The sequence below is a fragment of the Onychostoma macrolepis genome, chromosome 02, assembly GCF_012432095.1.
Source record: "Onychostoma macrolepis isolate SWU-2019 chromosome 02, ASM1243209v1, whole genome shotgun sequence".
NCBI classification, from domain to species: Eukaryota; Metazoa; Chordata; class Actinopteri; order Cypriniformes; family Cyprinidae; genus Onychostoma; species Onychostoma macrolepis.
Genome location: NC_081156.1, coordinates 20,773,515 through 20,792,839, shown reverse-complemented (window position 1 = coordinate 20,792,839; position 19,325 = coordinate 20,773,515). Strand labels below are relative to the sequence as shown.

The 19,325-nt window shown below is 36.5% G+C and overlaps 1 protein-coding gene across 6 annotated transcripts in view; it reads left to right on the top strand.

Moving 5' to 3' along the window:
- slc4a2a (solute carrier family 4 member 2a) overlaps positions 1-18,208 on the top strand; it is a 32,251-nt gene extending 14,043 nt beyond the window's left edge. For 3 of the 6 annotated variants that reach the window (XM_058750022.1, XM_058750038.1, XM_058750031.1), the window contains exons 3-24: positions 1,984-2,143; positions 2,777-3,027; positions 3,120-3,256; positions 3,348-3,559; positions 5,024-5,163; positions 5,588-5,644; positions 6,835-7,015; positions 7,140-7,275; positions 7,369-7,558; positions 7,648-7,753; positions 7,847-8,031; positions 9,116-9,332; positions 9,443-9,646; positions 9,747-9,895; positions 10,262-10,456; positions 10,797-11,015; positions 11,146-11,235; positions 12,494-12,660; positions 12,756-13,009; positions 15,126-15,295; positions 15,435-15,608; positions 16,631-18,208. In XM_058750022.1, the coding sequence (XP_058606005.1) occupies positions 1,984-2,143; positions 2,777-3,027; positions 3,120-3,256; positions 3,348-3,559; positions 5,024-5,163; positions 5,588-5,644; positions 6,835-7,015; positions 7,140-7,275; positions 7,369-7,558; positions 7,648-7,753; positions 7,847-8,031; positions 9,116-9,332; positions 9,443-9,646; positions 9,747-9,895; positions 10,262-10,456; positions 10,797-11,015; positions 11,146-11,235; positions 12,494-12,660; positions 12,756-13,009; positions 15,126-15,295; positions 15,435-15,608; positions 16,631-16,711 (3,675 nt within the window). In that variant the 3' untranslated portion in view covers positions 16,712-18,208. Of the gene's footprint in view, positions 1-1,614; positions 2,144-2,776; positions 3,028-3,119; positions 3,257-3,347; positions 3,560-5,023; positions 5,164-5,587; positions 5,645-6,834; positions 7,016-7,139; positions 7,276-7,368; positions 7,559-7,647; positions 7,754-7,846; positions 8,032-9,115; positions 9,333-9,442; positions 9,647-9,746; positions 9,896-10,261; positions 10,457-10,796; positions 11,016-11,145; positions 11,236-12,493; positions 12,661-12,755; positions 13,010-15,125; positions 15,296-15,434; positions 15,609-16,630 lie in introns of all 6 variants that reach the window. The other 3 variants (XM_058750044.1, XM_058750051.1, XM_058750057.1) reach the window with 3 other exon arrangements.
- Positions 18,209-19,325: the final 1,117 nt, after the last annotated feature.

Here is a 19,325-nt window from a genome sequence, read left to right as displayed (position 1 = left end):
ATATATATATATTTTTTAATGTTCTAAATTATTACACAAGTGACCTGTAGAAGGTGAAATTTCATTGGATGGATCAAATTTAGACATGTGGATGGGTGATTGTTTTTCATTTTACCATCAATAATCATGCTAAATAATTCAAGGATAAAAATTTTTTTTGAAAGTTGAAAAATCCACTTGACACATCATGACATAACTTCTCAATACGCGTATATAATAACTTTATCATAGCCCTGTTACTTGTGTACATGAAGGTTTACTGTTCAGACAGTTCTCTGACTGAAATGAAACACAACTTAGCTGTATGCCTACATTATATTGTGTTAAGAAGTGGAAGTTCTGTAAATAGGAAGATGACTATGTGTGGAAGGGACCAGGATGTGACTATAGATGTGACCGATGATGTTAGAGGCTGGGGGTGTAGATAAGTGTCTGATTAGATCCTGCTGTGATCTAGAATGGTTGACAAGAGCAGCCGGTCACTACCGCACATTATGTTTTTTGGTCCACCTCTTTAGCAGTTTGGTATGTGTGTATCATACCAGGCTTCTTAACAAGCCTAAGCAGTGAGACATCCATGGGGCAACAGCTTCACAAGGCTCCTTGATCCATTCAGGATCACTGGCTGACTTTAGTCATGATGATCTACTGGAGCGACTCTGTGAGTGGCTGTAGGAGTGCTGACACACTCTCTGTGGCTCTGGTGGGATGAGCTACAGGATGCTGCGTCTTGATTAAGCATGTGCGTGCCAGAGTTTGGTATCTGTGGGCATGTTAGTTTTACCCGGAGCAGGGCCCCTCTGTCAAACACAGAATTAAATGAAGCATATGACCACAAGCCTCAGTTTATCCTCAGGATAGCATACCAAAGACAGCGGGGGAGATGAGATGGAATGAGAAAATGAGCGTAGAGAGAGAGATACCATGCATAAATATATACAGATATGTCATTAATTTACTATGAAGGAGGTCAACAATGTAATAGCTAGAGCATTCACCATCATTTCATTGAGAGTTGACTCCTGGATGTTTGTGATTTGAAATCTGCTGTGAGCAACATAAGCACTTAATTCTGCATCCGAATTTTATTCCAATCAGCTGAGCTGTAAATGCCAGGTGACTGATTAATCAGCTGATGCAGGAAAATGGCTTGACAGGGCTGACTGGGTGAAAGCAAACTGTAATATGTAACAATAAGGTATGAGAGGCCGTGCTGTATCGACGCGAAGAGGAGTGCCTGCAACCCCTTCAGCCGTGATTTATTCACGATACAGCACGGTCTTGAGTACCTTATTGCTTTTATAAAACGGTTACCACACAATAAAAAAAATAAAAAATAGTAAAACCACAAATTTATGTTTTGAAATGTTACTTTTTGGAGAAGTTCGTTAAATGCTGTCCTTCCGCTAAAAAATAGTTCCTGACAGCAACAGTAAATGACAAGAGAATCAGTGTTGCCAAGTCTGTGGTTTTCCCAAACTAACCGTTTTATAAATGAAAGTACATTTTATTTTTATAAGATGTATTTTGTTATGATGCACAGCTAATTTTGAATGACTGTCATTGGAGTAAGAGGCTTTTTTTTTTTCTTTTTTTTTTTTTTTTTTTTTTGAGTCAGATGGTGTAGTTCCAGCATATACCAGCAGGGGCTAAGCAGACAAAACATGAGTCCTGTTTTTCTTTTTTCTTTGCATGCATGATTACTGTATTTATAAGTATGGAACAAGTAGCTTGTTTATTGAATAATACAAGCAGTGATGACAAATTGTTTATTTAAATCAACTGAAAATATTCAGTGTATGGTATTTTTTTTAAATTATTTTTCAGTGAAAAAGGCACTTTTATTGTGGGAGATTTCATGTATTATATAAGATTTATACAAAAATCATCTTATTTATATATTCTTTCCTCCTTATTTGTGTTTAATTAATTTTAAAATTAAAAGAAATGAAAGTTAATATTTTTCTCTCTGGTTAAATGCAGCCTGTTGCAGTGCATTCTCCGCCCCAGCGATGTGATGATGATGATGATGAAGGGGACTTGAACAAGACACTGGGAGTGCAGCGCTTCCAGCAGATCCTCACACCCCCCCAGCACGTGCCCATCGAACAACACCGCACCTTTAATGAGGAGGACTTTGAGTGTGAGAGCTTTACTATTGATGCATCTGGTCTATAGCCTTAGACATTCTTCATATTATAAATGACTAAATTAAATGAGAATGCATATTAATTTGATAAATTAATTTTATAGATATTTATAGTGTTTTATGCTGTTTTTTTCCTAAAATATTTCTCAAATTTATATTAATATTAAGAAAACTCTTCCTCATATCATTCCAAATCTGTATGCCTTTCTTCTATGGTCTGCAAAAATTAAATCAGTAAATGCTCAATGAATCATAAATGGCTCAATGGATAGTTAGTGAGGCTACAAAGCCCTTTAGGGGAAATTAAATTTTGTTTTAATGCATTGTGTTCTCCTGAGAAACTTTGCATTCTCTCACCAAAAGAGAATTTGCATTTGACTAAAAACTTTGTGTTTATTTGCAATATAGAGCAATGAAACATAATTTTCCCTCCCACCTCATATTATTTCTATCTCACAAGTTTTGTAAGGGAATGCAAAGTTTCTCAGGGGAACACAAACACACTGAAATATGAAATATTGAAATATTTTTTTGTCCTATCTATTTTTTTTTTTTACCATGACCATTTCCCTTAAGGGGCTCTGTAGTGATGCTCTTCTAAGTATTTGATGTTTTTGGCATTTGTAGATCACCGTCACACCTCTCTACACATACACCACCCTCTGTCTAAACACCTCCCAGAGGGCCGGAGGAAAAAGCCCGGAAGAAAGCGGAAGGACTCAGGGCGGAGGAGGAGTTCATCTATGGGATCAGCTCCCCCGATAGATGAGGATGAAGAGGATGAAGAGGTGGATGAAGATTCCTGTAGCCAGCAGGATAAAGAGGGCAATGTCACCACCACACCTACACCGGAAACGGACACAGAGGTGGACGCACAGGTAGTCAAGTCACACACACACACACACACACACACACAAACAAACACACTACTTGTTATGATCTTACTAACTTCTCTCTTGTTGGCCCACAGTTTTTTGTATCAGAAGATGATCCCGACTCCACTGTAAAGAAGAACGGTAAAGCCTCACCACAACGAAAGCTGCCAATCATCCCCCATTCAACGCTTCACACCAGTATCAGCATCCCAGAAAATGTTACAACAACTGCGTAAGTGTACATGCACACACACACATACAAAAACATACAGAAAGATTAAAATACATATGTTCAACCTCACTATGTTCTGTTACCACCGCAGGGGCAGAAATTGGGTTCGTAATCTGCCCAGTGGCAGACGAGTTTCTGCACCATGTTTGTTTCCAAGTTTGAATTCTGGCCGCAGCTATGATCTGCAGGAGCGCCGCCGGACGGGCAACATGACGGGCACTTCTCTAGAACACTACCAATACATGCCCACTGACGAGAGCGAGGCACAGACGCTCGCCACCGTTGACCTGGATGGCATTAAAAGTGAGTATGTGTGTTTGTGTAAAATAAAATAAAAAATATATATTTGGCAACGTAAGACCAGTGAAGAGTTTTACAATTTATTTATGTGTAAATATTATATTTTATCAAATCATACACCTTTCAAAAGTTTGTGGTCGGTAAGGTTTGTTTAATGTTTTTGAAAGAAGTCTCTTATTTGCTCACCAAGGTTGCATTTATTTGATACAGTAAAAACAGTAATATTGTAAAATACTATTACAATGTAAAATATCAGTTTTTTGTTTTTAATATATTTTAAAATATCATTTATTACTGGGGTGACAAAGCTGAATTTTTAGCAGCCATTACGCCAGTCTTCAGTGTCACATGATCCTTTACAAATCATTTTAATATGCTGATACATTCTTTTCAGTATTTTATTTTTTTTACAAATAGGGATGAAAGGACAGCATTTATTTGAAATAGAAATCTGTAAGTATTTTTTTAAACGTCCAAGAATGATCACAATGATGATGATCATTATAATTCAATAAAAATTGAATGTACATTCTAAAAAAAAAATATATATATATATATATATATATATATATACATAATCAATGATATATAATAATATATACAATCAATGATACAATGCAATCTAACATTTATTAATAATATATTTACTAATTTATCGGTTAGGTGATATATTGTATACATATCTACACATTGGTAAAACTTTTTTTCCCTTACTGAATATGTTAACACTTCAATTTCAACGAATAATTGTAATCAATTGATAGCCTTTTAAATATTTTTTGTTTTAAAATTATGAATAACAGCAAATTCAGAATTTTCCAAGTACCCATGAAACCTATTTAAGTTCCTCCTATGGTATAGTGTAGCATTATATTAGTTATTAGTGAGATTGGTTGTTTTTCAGTGAGTATTAGGCATTTCAGCTGATCATAGATCATCAGTAATGTGTTTTCAGTGCTGGAAAATGTGTTGCCATCTTTTCAGTTTTTTCTAAAGTTATAAAGGACTCCTTTATTTACCTTTCTGTTCTCATTCTTCTGAGAATAAATCATGTTCTCAGTCTGTACATCTAACCATCTATGGCTGTGGTTCAGGAATGTGGACATTCTCAAAGGGTGCAGAGCTGCCCACTACAACTGTGCCTTTGACGTCTCTTTTGTATGCGTGTGTTTTTGTGTGTGTGCTGTAAATACAGATAATTTTGACTGAACAATAGATCACTTTGAGACACAAAACTGAGTCATGTTCTAGTAAGTGCCCAGTTGAGTTTTCAGTGTGTTTCTGTGTTTGGATGCTGAGTATTGTGTGTAATGTAGCCAGTATTGTCAGGGATAGGTAAGCACCTGAGTTACTGATACGCACGGACCTTCTGGTGTGTTACAATGGATTCAGTGTTGTTCTGACTTGTATGTTGTTTTTTAACTCTTGGTTTAGTATTTCAGCATCGTCTTGCTGTCTTTCTTGCAGGTCACAGGTTTGAAGATGTCCCTGGTGTGCGGCGGCACCTGGTTAAGAAGAGCGCTAAAGGTCAGGTGGTTCACATCGGCAAGGACCACAAAGAGCCCAGCAGTCGTATCCGGACCAAGTTGGATCGAACCCCACATGAGGTGAGACGCCAGCTAACTAGATTATCTTTCCCCTGTCCACTTGGAGCTATTTTCTAGGCTTGGGGGTTTGGTGTAGCTAATAAAAAAATGCATATTATGTCTTCAGTATCACCTTAACAACACAACTGTAAAAATATGATTATTAAAATCTTAAAAGATTATTTCCCAAATAGCCCCACCCCAAACTCGCACAATTATAGCAGAGTCGATATTGCTGTGTTTGACTGGTCAAAATGCACAAACAAAATGTTTTCAGGAAATCAACCTAATAAAGTTTCAATATCAAGCAAATTGCATATTTTAGCTGTAATGCTTTCTTATACTTGATGAGAAAATACAGTAAAAGATTTAGATTTAGTTTGCATGCTGTACAAAGCTGGTGTATCACTACCATTGGCTCACTGAGCCTGCTGTTGTTTATTAGAGGAGATCATGGCCCTGTTACATGGACCACAGGGTTCGTCATGCCCGACAGCTGAAGGTAGGGTGACACAGAGCTGGTATGATTGCTTTGTGGAACAGCTGAAGCTTGCGTGTGGTTTTTACTCACCACTTGTTTGCTAATAAATCTGTACCACTGGTTTTGTGGAAGGCAGTGGATGGTCACAGTATCAGAACTGTGTATAACTAAGCTGGTAGAACTGTAGTGGTGTAGAGCTGTTCAGTCATTATAGAATGCCACTTTTTGATTTATGATTAGAATTGGTCTGTTAACATTACTAATATTATTTACATTTTTGTAACATTACTTAAAGAGACTTTAACATTTAATGTAAAGGATAAGAGTTTTCGTGCTTGTCGAATCAAGTGGCAATTATAGATTTTTTTTCCCAAAAGAAATGAACACTTTTAGAACTTAAGGTGAGAGTTAAAGACATTATTATAATGTTACAAGATTTCTATTTAAAATAAATGCTGTTCTTTTAAACTTTCTATTCATCTAAGATCCAGAAAAAAATATCATAGTTTCCACAAAAATATTAAGCAGCACAACTGTTTTCAACTGATGTGTTTAAAAACTTATTTAAAAACTTTCAAAAATCTTATCAACCCCAAACTTTTTATATATTATAGCTTTTTATAGCTTATATATATCATGGCATATTGGCATTTTTAAAGCACACAATATATTTAGGATTCACATTTGACATGTGTAATTTAAAGTCTCTTCAAGTAGTGATGTTACTCATAAATAAACAAAAAACTCTTTTCTAACAACCTATTAGAAATTTCTCAGAGAACTTCAAATGCTTAAAATTACTTTTAAGATAACTGAACAGCTCTACTGACATCATCAACTTGAACACAATAAATTAGGTTTTATTCCAACAGCTGAAATTGCTCCTGACTGAAAGAAAAAACTGAAACTACAGATATAATCCACAATGAAATGTAGACTAATTTTAATCTTTTCTGCTTCCTCAAATGAAGTGTTTTGCATTGCCTGCAATGATGCATGAACTCCATTTTTTTTTTTGTGAGGTGTTGTAAACTCTTTTGCATTTTATATTTTATAGAAAGAATGTTTACTGAACCTAATCTGACTCAATGAACACATATTTTCATCTAACATGAGCATATGGCTTTTCATCGAATTACTTGTACTAGATCTAAAAATGTACAACTTTGAAAGAAAGGTCACATAAATCATAAATGTATGTGTTCTCTCAGGTGTTTGTTGAGCTGAATGAGTTACTGATGGATAAGAACCAGGAGATGCACTGGAAGGAAACAGCTCGTTGGATAAAGTTTGAGGAGGATGTGGAGGAGGAGACAGAGCGCTGGGGCAAACCTCATGTAGCTTCACTCTCATTCCGCAGCCTGCTGGAGCTCCGCAAGACCATTTCACATGGTGAGAGAGGAATACAAATACAATGTGTGAATTGATTGCTAACTTTAGTTTAAATTACTCTGATTTCTTACATATTTAAAATGCTTTTTGGTGTGTCTGATGTACTAGTGGTGTAATTTTACAGGTGCAGTGTTGTTGGATCTGGACCAGAAGACACTGCCTGGTATTGCTCATCAGGTTGTGGAGCAGATGATTATCTCCGATCAAATCAGAGCACAGGACAGAGCCAATGTGCTCCGAGCCCTGCTCCTCAAACACAGGTTAGTTTCACCATAGGTTATTTGAACATTACACTGCATAAGGAACACCTTACTCATTTGGACCGTGCTTTGTTGTTCTTCTGTTTTTGTCAGTCATCCGAGTGATGGCAAGGATCACAGCTTATTTAAACGGAACATCTCAGCAACCAGCCTTGGCTCTCTCATATCTCACTACCATAGCAGTAACCATATCGCCGCACCGGAGCCCCCTGCCACAGACCCGCTCATCGGAGCACTACGGAACTTTGAGTCACGCATTAGTGTAGACTCAGATAAGAATGAGGTGCTGTGTGCATTAAAGTCTGTGCGTGTTTTTAAGAGGCAAAGAATGGTAAAATAGACAATTAGAACTTTCCCTCTCTGTTTCCACAGAAAGACACACTCCAGTTTTTTGGTTTGCACAAGACCAAATCTAAACATGAGCTGAAGCTGCTTGAGAAGATTCCAGAGGATGCAGAAGCAACCGTTGTCCTTGTGGGTCAGTTAACTGTCCGTATTTAACTCACAACAGTCAGCACATGACATATTACATCTGTTGAAGCCATGATGCAGATGATCTCGATTTTCACAGGTAGTGTGGATTTCCTAGACCAGCCCACCATGGCCTTTGTGAGACTGCAGGAAGCTGTTCTATTAGAGTCAGTTCTAGAAGTGCCGATTCCAGTGCGGTTTCTTTTCGTGTTGCTCGGACCCCCCAATGCCAACATTGACTACCACCAAATCGGCCGCTCCATATCAACACTTATGTCTGATAAAGTAGGCCTCATTAAATAAGAGATAGTGCACCCAAAATTAATATTCTGTCATATTATGCTATATAGACTACCGTTCAAAGATTTGGAGTGAGTAAAATTTTGTTTTTTTGGAACATTAAATTGATCAAAAGTAACAGTAAAGACATTTATAATGTTACAAAAGATTCTTTTTTAAATAAATGGTACTGAACTTTCTATATGTCAAAGAATACTTTAAAAATTCAACACTGCAACACTGATAATAAAAAATGTTTCTTGAGCACCAAATCAGCATAATAGAATGATTTCTGAAGGATCATGTGACACTGAAGACTGGAGTAATGATGCTGAAAATTCAGCTTTGCATCACAGGAATAAGTTACATTTTAAAGTATATTGAAATAGAAAACAGTTATTAGAAATTGTAATAATATGTGACCATGGACCACAAAACCAGTCATAAAGGTCAATTTTGTGAAATTGAGATTTATACATAATCTGAAAGCTGAATAAATAAGCTTTCCTTTGATGTATGGTTTGTTAGGACAATAGGACAATATTTGGCTGAGATACAACTATTTGAAAATCTGGAATCTGAGGGTGCAAAAAAATCTAAATATTGAGAAAATCACATTTAAAGTTGTCCAAATGAAGTTCTTTGCAATGCATATTACTATTCAAAAATTCAGTTTTGATATATTTGTGGCAATTATCTTCATGGAACATGATCTTTACTTAATATCCTAATGATTTTTGGCATAAAAGAAAAATCGATAATTTTTACATATACAATGTATTGTTGGCTATTGCTACAAATATACCCCAGCGACTTAAGACTGGTTTTGTAGTCCAGGCTCACATATTTCACAATATTGCTGTTTATTCTTTATTTTTGATCAAATAAATGCAGTATTGGCAAACATAAGAGACTTTAAAAAAATTAAAAAAATAAATCTTACCAACCCCAAATTTGTGAATGGTAGTGTATAAATATCTAAAAATCGTTGAAACAAGATAATTTACTGCAAGATTTTGAAACATATCTTTATACATTTGTTTTGCTGCATTGTCAGAAGTATAAACGGCATTTCAAACGTCTCTTCCAGCACTTCCATGAAGCGGCGTATTTGGCAGATGAGCGGCAGGACCTGCTGACAGCCATCAACAGCTTCCTGGACTGCAGTATTGTGCTTCCTCCATCTGAGGTTGGAGGAGATGAGCTGCTGCATTCTATCGCTCGCTTCCAGAAAGAGATGCTGCACAAGAGACATGAACAAGAGGTCAAACTGCAGGCCAAGGAACCCAAGAGCCCCGAGGACGTTGGTACAAGGCTCTCGCTCATATACAGAATACAAAAGTGAATAGATCAGTTTACTGTTAATCCAAAATAAATGTATTGAATTACCTTTTGCATTCGTTCTTAATGTTCTCAGCTCTTCATCCTCCTCTGAAACCTGAAGACGATCCTCTTCGGAGGACGGGTCAGCTGTTTGGCGGTGTTATCCGAGATGCACGGCGCCGATACCCCAAATACATCAGTGATTTTAAAGATGCCCTAAGTCCTCAATGCATGGCCACAGTCATATTCATTTACTTTGCTGCCCTTTCTCCTGCCATCACCTTTGGAGGACTATTGGGTTAGTCAGAGCTCTTCTTTTTACTATATAAGCCACTGTTTTAATGATGCATCGAAAACAAGGAACTTTTGCCTAATGAAATCTTTTCTCTCCTCCCCAGGTGAAAAGACAGATGGTTTGATAGGTGTGTCAGAGCTGATTATTTCCACTGCCGTGCAGGGAATGTTGTTCTGTCTGCTTGGGGCTCAACCTCTACTGGTGGTGGGCTTCTCTGGACCCCTTCTAGTGTTTGAAGAGTCCTTCTATTCAGTTAGTATTTCTGATAAATGAATACAAATACTACAATTCACGAAAAAAATAATAATTAGTGCCTGCTAATAATGTAGTTTAATTTACAAAATACATGCAAATAATGCTGATTTTTGAGAATAAAGCACATTTTATTTTGAACATAGTTTGAATATAAAGGCGTCTTTGGACTGAAAGTCACAGTATATAATAAATTCAAATACTTTTCTGTGCTATTGCAATGCATTTAGGACCTGGGTTAGTGAAGAAGACTGAACTTTTGCGTGCAAAAGTGGCACAACTGTTTAGTGAATTCGCCCCAAAACTCAAATGTGAAATGTTTCACTGGAAACACATAGCAGGAAAACTGAATCAATGTGTTTGCAGTTCTGCAGGTTCAATGAAATCGAGTATCTGACAGGACGTTGGTGGATTGGAATCTGGCTGATCATCATTGTAGTTCTCACGGTGGCCTTTGAAGGGAGCTTCCTGGTGCGATTTGTGTCACGCTTCACCCAAGAGATCTTCTCCTTCCTTATCTCTCTCATCTTCATCTACGAGACCTTCTTCAAGCTGGGCAAAGTATTGAGATTTTTTTGTTGTTGTTGTTTACACTACTGTTCAAAGGTTTGGATTTTAATGTTTATGTACACCAAGGCTGCATTTATTTGATCAAAAATACAGTAAAACAGCAGTAGTGTGAAAATCACTCTTAATATGCTGATCTGGTGCTCAAGAAACATTTTATTATTATTAATGTTGAAAATGTTTTGGTCAATTTAATGCATCCTTGCTGAATAAAAGTATTAACTGATTAAAACAAAAACCTTAATGAGCCCAAACTTTTGAATGGTAGTGTATGTTCATTAAAGAGATTTAAAAGCGATTAGTGGATATTCAGACAGTCTTGTATACTGTGCAGATCTTCATGGATCATCCTCTGAGAAGCTGCAGTGGGCGAGAAGAAAATGACACTGCTTTACCAACACCCACATCCACAAGTGACGGCAGATCTCCAGATGCCTCTCAAACCCTAAACCAGCCAAACACAGCTCTCCTCTCCCTGGTGCTCACGGGCGGTACCTTCTTCATTGCCTTCTATCTGCGTAAATTCAAGAACAGCGCTTTTTTCCCTGGCACGGTAAGCCAGTGTCCCAGTTTTGTGCCATTTACGCAATGATGTCTGGATAAACATATAGGACAGTGTCAAATATCTTCGTGTGATAAAGTGGTATTGACCATAGTGATGTTGTCTCTTATCTTTTGCTCAGCTCCGAAGAGCTATTGGAGATTTTGGAGTTCCAATTGCAATCTCCACCATGGTTCTGTTGGACTACGGCATTAAGGACACTTACACACAGGTAAAACGTGTTTATATAATTTGATTCATGTATAATCTATAATCTATGAACTGGTGTTCTCTTAGCATTTTCAAACACCCAAATTCATTGTACATCAAGCAAAATTGTAAATGACACATTTCAAAATTACTTGTGTCTAAATGTTTTTAGATATGTGACATTTCTGAAGTACTTTAGAGGAAATTATAGGAACTGGAAATTGATTTTTTTTTTTTTATGTAAAGAATAAAACACACTCACACACACACGCAATTTAAAGGGATAGTTCACACATAAATGGAAATTCTGTCATAATTTATTCACCCTCCACTTGAACACAAAAAAGTTATTTTGAAGAATGCGGGTAACCAAACATTTGACAGTAGACATTGACATAGTATAGAAAAAATACTATGAAAGTCAAAGGCTACCGTCAGGTTACCTGCATTCTTCAAAATATCTTCTTTTGTGTTCAAGTGGAGGGTGAATAAACGCTGACAGAATTTTTAGGTGAACTATTCCTTTAAGACCAAAGTCATTTAGTCCTTCATTTTTTTACTTTTCCTATGCTATTTTATATGCTATTGTGATTTAAAAGACTTCTTGAAAAGTAACATTTTGAAAAGTGAAATCAAGACATTTTAATACTTTTTAAGGATCCACTCCTCTATTTATCAAAGTATCACCTCAGGGCGGTCACATTTACTGTTGTTCTGTAAATGTTTGTAGACGGTATGCAGTCATTTCAATAAGAATCCACACGATTGGGTATTTTGCGTGAGGGTGAAAGATTTCCCAAAGCAGATTTCACAACATATTGAACTTGGTCATACAGATTCACTCCATTGTTCAACATAAAGCAGCTTGGTTTGAAAGTGACTTCTTTGTGAGCTGTGCTTCAATAGACAATGGACCTTTTTGCCTGTGATATTTCGCTACTGTGTGACCATACCTTAAGGGTTGTAAGTTACCCTGAACTTATTCATTTATTAAAGACTGGACAATATTTGTATGTCTTTATAGCAAATTTACATTTACATTTATGCATTGCTTTTATCCAAAGTAACTTACAGTGCAGGCTATACATTTTTTTTTTTTTAATCGGTATGTGTGTTCCCTGGGAATTGAACCCACGACCTTTTGCGCTGCTAACGCAATGCTCTACCACTGAGCCACAGGAACACTGTGCAGCAGCAAATGACTCCATATCCCCAGAAGTCACCTGACACATGACTCCCACACAATTTGTGATCTTTAAACTTCTTTCCTCTCTATATAGAAACTAAGTGTGCCTGATGGCTTCTCTGTGACCAGCCCGGACAAGCGTGGTTGGTTAATACACCCACTGGGCTCTGATGGTCAGTTCCCCATTTGGATGATGGTTGCCAGCATTCTACCTGCCCTGCTTGTCTACATTCTCATTTTCATGGAGACTCAAATCACCACGTGAGTCACAGGCATTCTCTAACCTGTTCTGACCATACCTATAAACCTCCATTATATTATTCCTGGATTGATATTGATTCAGTTTTCCTTTACAGTCTTATTGTGAGCAAGAAGGACAGGATGCTGGTTAAGGGTTCAGGGTTTCACTTGGACCTGCTGATCATCGTGGTCGCGGGTGGTGTTTCAGCGCTGTTTGGGCTGCCGTGGTTGACCGGTGCTACTGTTCGTTCTGTCACTCATGCAAATAGCCTTACAGTGATGAGCAAAGCTGTTGCACCTGGTGACAAACCACGCATTCAGGAAGTGAAAGAGCAGAGAGTAACAGGATTTCTAGTGGCTCTTCTAGTGGGTGAGTGCCTTCATTTTATGGATGATAAATATCATCTACAGTAGGCCTGTATCTGCACCACAGTGTTTAGCAGCCGATATACAGTGAGGAAAATAAGTATTTGAACACCCTGCTATTTTGCAAGTTCTCCCACTTAGAAATCATGGAGGGGTCTGAAATTGTCATCGTAGGTGCATGTCCACTGTGAGAGACATAATCTAAAAAAAATCCAGAAATCACAATGTATGATTTTTAACTATTTATTTGTATGATACAGCTGCAAATAAGTATTTGAACACCTGTCTATCAGCTAGAATTCTGACCCTCAAAGACCTGTTAGTCTGCCTTTAAAATGTCCACCTCCACTCCATTTATTATCCTAAATTAGATGCACCTGTTTGAGGTCGTTAGCTGCATAAAGACACCTGTCCACCCCATACAATCAGTAAGAATCCAACTACTAACATGGCTAAGACCAAAGAGCTGTCCAAAGACACTAGAGACAAAATTGTACACCTCCACAAGGCTGGAAAGGGCTACGGGAAATTGCCAAGCAGCTTGGTGAAAAAGGTCCACTGTTGGAGCAATCATTAGAAAATGGAAGAAGCTAAACATGACTGTCAATCTCCTCGGACTGGGGCTCCATGCAAGATCTCACCTCGTGGGGTCTCAATGATCCTAAGAAAGGTGAGAAATCAGCCCAGAACTACACGGGAGGAGCTGGTCAATGACCTGAAAAGAGCTGGGACCACCGCTTCCAAGGTTACTGTTGGTAATACACTAAGACGCCATGGTTTGAAATCATGCATGGCACGGAAGGTTCCCCTGCTTAAACCAGCACATGTCCAGGCCCGACTTAAGTTTGCCAATGACCATTTGGATGATCCAGAGGAGTCATGGGAGAAAGTCATGTGGTCAGATGAGACCAAAATAGAACTTTTGGTCATAATTCCACTAAACGTGTTTGGAGGAAGAAGAATGATGAGTACCATCCCAAGAACACCATCCCTACTGTGAAGCATGGGGTGGTAGCATCATGCTTTGGGGTGTTTTTCTGCACATGGGACAGGGCGACTGCACTGTATTAAGGAGAGGATGACCGGGGCCATGTATTGCGAGATTTTGGGGAACAACCTCCTTCCTCAGTTAGAGCATTGAAGATGGGTCGAGGCTGGGTCTTCCAACATGACAATGACCAAGCACACAGCCAGGATAACCAAGGAGTGGCTCTGTAAGAAGCATATCAAGGTTCTGGCGTGGCCTAGCCAGTCTCCAGACCTAAACCCAATAGAGAATCTTTGAGGGAGCTCAAACTCCGTGTTTCTCAGCGACAGGCCAGAAACCTGACTGATCTAGAGAAGATCTGTGTGGAGGAGGGCCAAAATCCCTCCTGCAGTGTGTGCAAACCTGGTGAAAACTACAGGAAACGTTTGACCTCTGTAATTGCAAACAAAGGCTACTGTACCAAATATTAACATTGATTTTCTCAGGTGTTCAAATACTTATTTGCAGCTGTATCATACAAATAAATAGTTAAAAATCATACATTGTGATTTCTGGATTTTTTTTTTAGATTATGTCTCTCACAGTGGACATGCACCTACGATGACAATTTCAGACCCCTCCATGATTTCTAAGTGGGAGAACTTGCAAAATAGCAGGGTGTTCAAATACTTATTTTCCTCACTGTAGTTTATTGTTATCAGACAATATTGGAAATATATCAGCTGATATTAGATTTTTATTTGTATGTACCTATTTCTCCCATTACCTTGCCATTATCTAATGCTCACATTTTAATACTTTAATAACATAAATAATACCTTCTAATAATACATTACTTAATACTTTATAATGAATATTACTTTATAGTAATAATAATAATTTAGAAATAATTGAACAAATGTACATTTATAATTTTGTAATGCCTACATTTGCTTGTAATACTTGTTAAAATGATAGTTTTTTAATGTTTTATTTTTAATTCAAAATAGTATTGGTTATTAGCCGCAACATAAAAATAATTACCGGTATTGGCTTATTGACTCATTTTAATATCATTGCATCCTTAAATAAATTCTAACATGTTACCCTCAGTGAATGGCTTGTTGAGTTAGTTATAATCTTCCCTCCAAAGGTCTCTCCATTGTGATTGGAGATGTTTTGCGGCAGGTTCCTATCGCTGTGTTGTTTGGTATATTCCTCTATATGGGAGTGATGTCTCTCAATGGGATCCAGCTAACAGAACGCATGATGCTGCTATTTAAGCCACCGAAGTACCATCCTGACCACACCTATGTCCGCAAGGTTTGTCTTTGAGAACTCAGCTAAGCACAATATTCACTGCTCTTAAATCAATAATCAGATGACAGTATGTCTGGAACGCCATTCTCAAATTGTCTCTTCAGATTTAGCTGTGCTTTAACCATGTCCTTGTCTATTTCAGGTGCGTACTCTACGCATGCACCTGTTCACATGTTTGCAGCTGGTGTGCCTGGCTGTGCTGTGGGCTGTAATGTCAACCTCGGCCTCGTTAGCCTTCCCGTTTGTTCTTGTCCTCACTGTGCCATTCAGAAGGTTCCTGCTGTCCCGAATATTTACTCAACGTGAGATACAATGTGTGAGTGTTTCTTTTCATTTTTGTTGATAAGAAAAATTATATTTGTAGATGAGTTATTTTTATTTTAACAACTGTACCATATTGCTGTATTGAATTTTTTTAATTTTTTTTTTACATATTTAGTTATATCTTATGCAGTTGTGTAAATTTATAGTGAGATTAAAGTTTAAAATACAATTGAGGTCAAAAGTTTACATCCCCCTTTCAGAATCTGCAAAATGTTAATTATTTTACCAAAATAAGAGGGATCATACATAATGCATGTTATTGTTTATGTAGTACTGATGCTCCAGAAGGAAAAACCATGCATTAAGAGCCGGGGGGTGAAAACTTTTTGAATTTGAAGATCAGGGTAACTTATTTTGTCTTCTGGGAAACATGTAACTACCTTCTGTAGTCTCTGAAGGGCAGTACTAAATTAAAAAATATGATATTTAGGCAAAATAAGAAAAATGTACACATCTTCATTCTGTTCAAAAGTTTTCTTTAGCTCTTAATGCATGGTTTTTCCTTCTGGAGCATCAGTGAGTGTTTGAACCTTCTGTAATAGTTGCATATGAGTCCCTCAGTTGTCCTCAGTGTGAAAAGATAGATCTCAAAATCACACAGTCATTGTTGCAAAGGGTTCAAATACACAAAAATGCCGTTAAACCAAAGAATTTGTGGGACCTGAAGGATTTTTTTGAAGAACAGCAGGCAGTTTAACTGTTCAGGACAAACAAGGGACTCATGAACAACTATCACTAAACACAAAAACACAGCTGTGGATCATTTCAGGTAACAACACAGTATTAAGAATCAAGGGGATGTAAACTTTTGAACGGAGTCATTTTTATAAATTCAGCTATTATTTTCTCTTGTGGACTATATGTTTATATATTTACATTTATATTATGGCTATATACTTTGAAAAATAATGGAAAAAAGTTTTGCCCTGTTCAGTAACATCTTGTTTTCAGGACTAATATTAAATCTTATGTTGCTGTTTGCCTTTAATGTTGTTTGTTTTGTCTATGTGACAGCTTGATGCAGATGATACAGAGCCGTCATTGGATGACAAAGAAGGCCAAGATGAATATACAGAGATGCAAATGCCAGTATGACCTCATTCCTCACCTGTCACTACCTTTCTTTTCAATCAGAGATGTCCAGATGTACTGCCTGTTTTTTTCTTTCTTCCATTAATCAGTTTTTAATCTCCATTTTGTTTTTGCTTAAATTATGTAAACATTATATTTATACATATGTAAAAGTGTTAAGAGGTTGCTCAATGTCACTTGAGCAACTATATATATGTTGCGTGAAGAAATCTTTGTCACCTGTATTATTAATATTTTTTTCTGTTTATTTATCAGAGTTGAAATGTTATCATACTATGTGTGTGTTTTGGAGGGTTAAATGAATTAATGATATCCAGTCAGCTCAAAATGATACAGGAAGCACTTTAAGGTAAATTTAAAATGAAGCCTTTTCTACTTATCAGTTTGTTTATTTCATTGCAAGGTGACATACAATGCACTCCTAAAAATGAACTGTACAGAATGACATTAATGCAAATTATATATGGTTGATATTTTTGTAGCTAAACAGAAATAATACAGATTTAACTCAAAAAAAAAAAAAAAAGTATATATATAAATATTGCCTATAGCAACAAAACACTGGTCACCAGTTTATTTGAAAGAAGAAAACGTATGTTGATCTATGAATATGTTCTTTAGAAAATCGTTGCATAGCTGTTTTGAAACTATTTTTCTCACCAGAGCACCAAAGAGGCCTGTGTGTTTATATAACATGAACACTAAGAGAATCATAGAAGTAGTCTTAATAGTTACAATAATACATAAATATAAAGAGTCATTCAATTATAGTGGCTTTCATTTACCTAGTTTGTCTGAGTGAAAACTGAAACAGAGAAAAGTAATTTTAAAATGTTTTATGGAGTTCAAAAGGTGAAGTTTTACACTATCTTGGTTGTGATGAATAATGTTATGATTAAATTACCACCGAGCACACGAAATGGTTTGATCGCTCAATGCACTACTGTTTATTTTTATTAACAAGCTTCATAGGTGAATATTTGTCTTTTGAGGTACAGAACTAGAATCTAAATAATTTGTTAAAGCCAACAATACCAAACAAGTTTAGATTTGGTATAATGCTGTAATCCATTTTCTTAAATGTAAATTCTCATGTACATTCCAATCAAAAATATGATCTTGCAAACAATTATTTTTATAAAGAAGGGACTACATCTAAGATGTTATTTAATCTGTTGTGTGTGTGCAATGTCAAAATGTGTATATTCCCCGGCAAAAACTGACAGTTCATTTTATTGTTTTCATTACAATCTCACATATTGTGGTAGTGCCTTTTTTCATTTAATAGTTCCTTTCAGATATTATGTTGCTTCACAAAGTTGAAAAAAGTGACCTTAGCAAGTGAAGATAGCAAGTATGAAAGAAAAAGAGCTGTTCAATAATAGATTTTTTGTGATTATTAACATATTACTGTAGAATGTCAATGATGACTATGGTCTTTGTTTTAGCTTTGTAAATGTTTAGAGTACAGGCCCAAACCTAATAAAATAATGGAACTGATTTAACACTAGACCTTTTGTTTTTATTTATTACAATCTTAATTTTACACACATAAATTAATAATGAAATTGTGCTATTGTATCTTACTGATGTGCTATAATGTTTGTCATATTGACTTGTATTGTTAGATGAGTATGGTAATGCCACTATAATATTTTCACTCAGTTTTTAAAAACTACCAGATATATCAGTCACCGGTGGATATATTTTACTTTCAGAGTAGATACTCTCCACGTATCCTCTATCTAGGGCACCATTTATGTTCTCTGTACTATGATGGCATATTTTACAAGGACAGGACAAACTGACAATAAAACACCATGTGCTAGATATGAAATGAAAAAGATTATAATCCATATCCAGTGGTGGCAGTGATCAATAATGAAGGTCCGGTCGCTCTGTTAATGCACCTCTGCTGCCATCTCATGGCCATTATACATAGTAGTGGCAAAAAGAAAAAAAAAAGTCTGTAGGCATAGAAACATGATATAAACCAGGTGTACAAGGCCTAAACAAACTTCACTTTGACACACGCACTTCCACAACATTAATCATTGCACATATGCCCCTTTTAAGGCTGTAATCTGGTCAAATTACATTTTCTGGGGAAGTAAAAAAAATTCAGTTAAAAGGATTGTTCATCCAAAAATCAAAATTATGTCATCATTTAATCAGCCTCAAATTGTTCCAAGCTTGTATGAGTTTCTTTCTCCTGTTGAGCACAAAAGAAGGTATTTTGAAGAATGGTGTTAACCTAGCAGTTGACAGACGCTACTGATTTCCATACAGCATGGGGAAATACTATGGCAGTCAATGGCTACTGTCAACAAGTGGGTTACCAAAATTCTTCAAAATATCTTCTTTGGAAATGTATGATACAATTGTGTCACAATGACTCAAAACTGACTTCTCACACATTTCTTTTCCATAAGGAGTTGAAAAGATTTGGCAATTAGACCTAAACAAACAGTTAACATAAACTGAATTTCAAATATTATAGTCACTTTGCATAAATTTCATACAGGCATACATTTTTGTTTAATTTTATCATTTAGTTTTTAACCAGTAAGACTGACTCAGGACAGTTAAAAGAAACAAGTAAAATACACCTAACGAA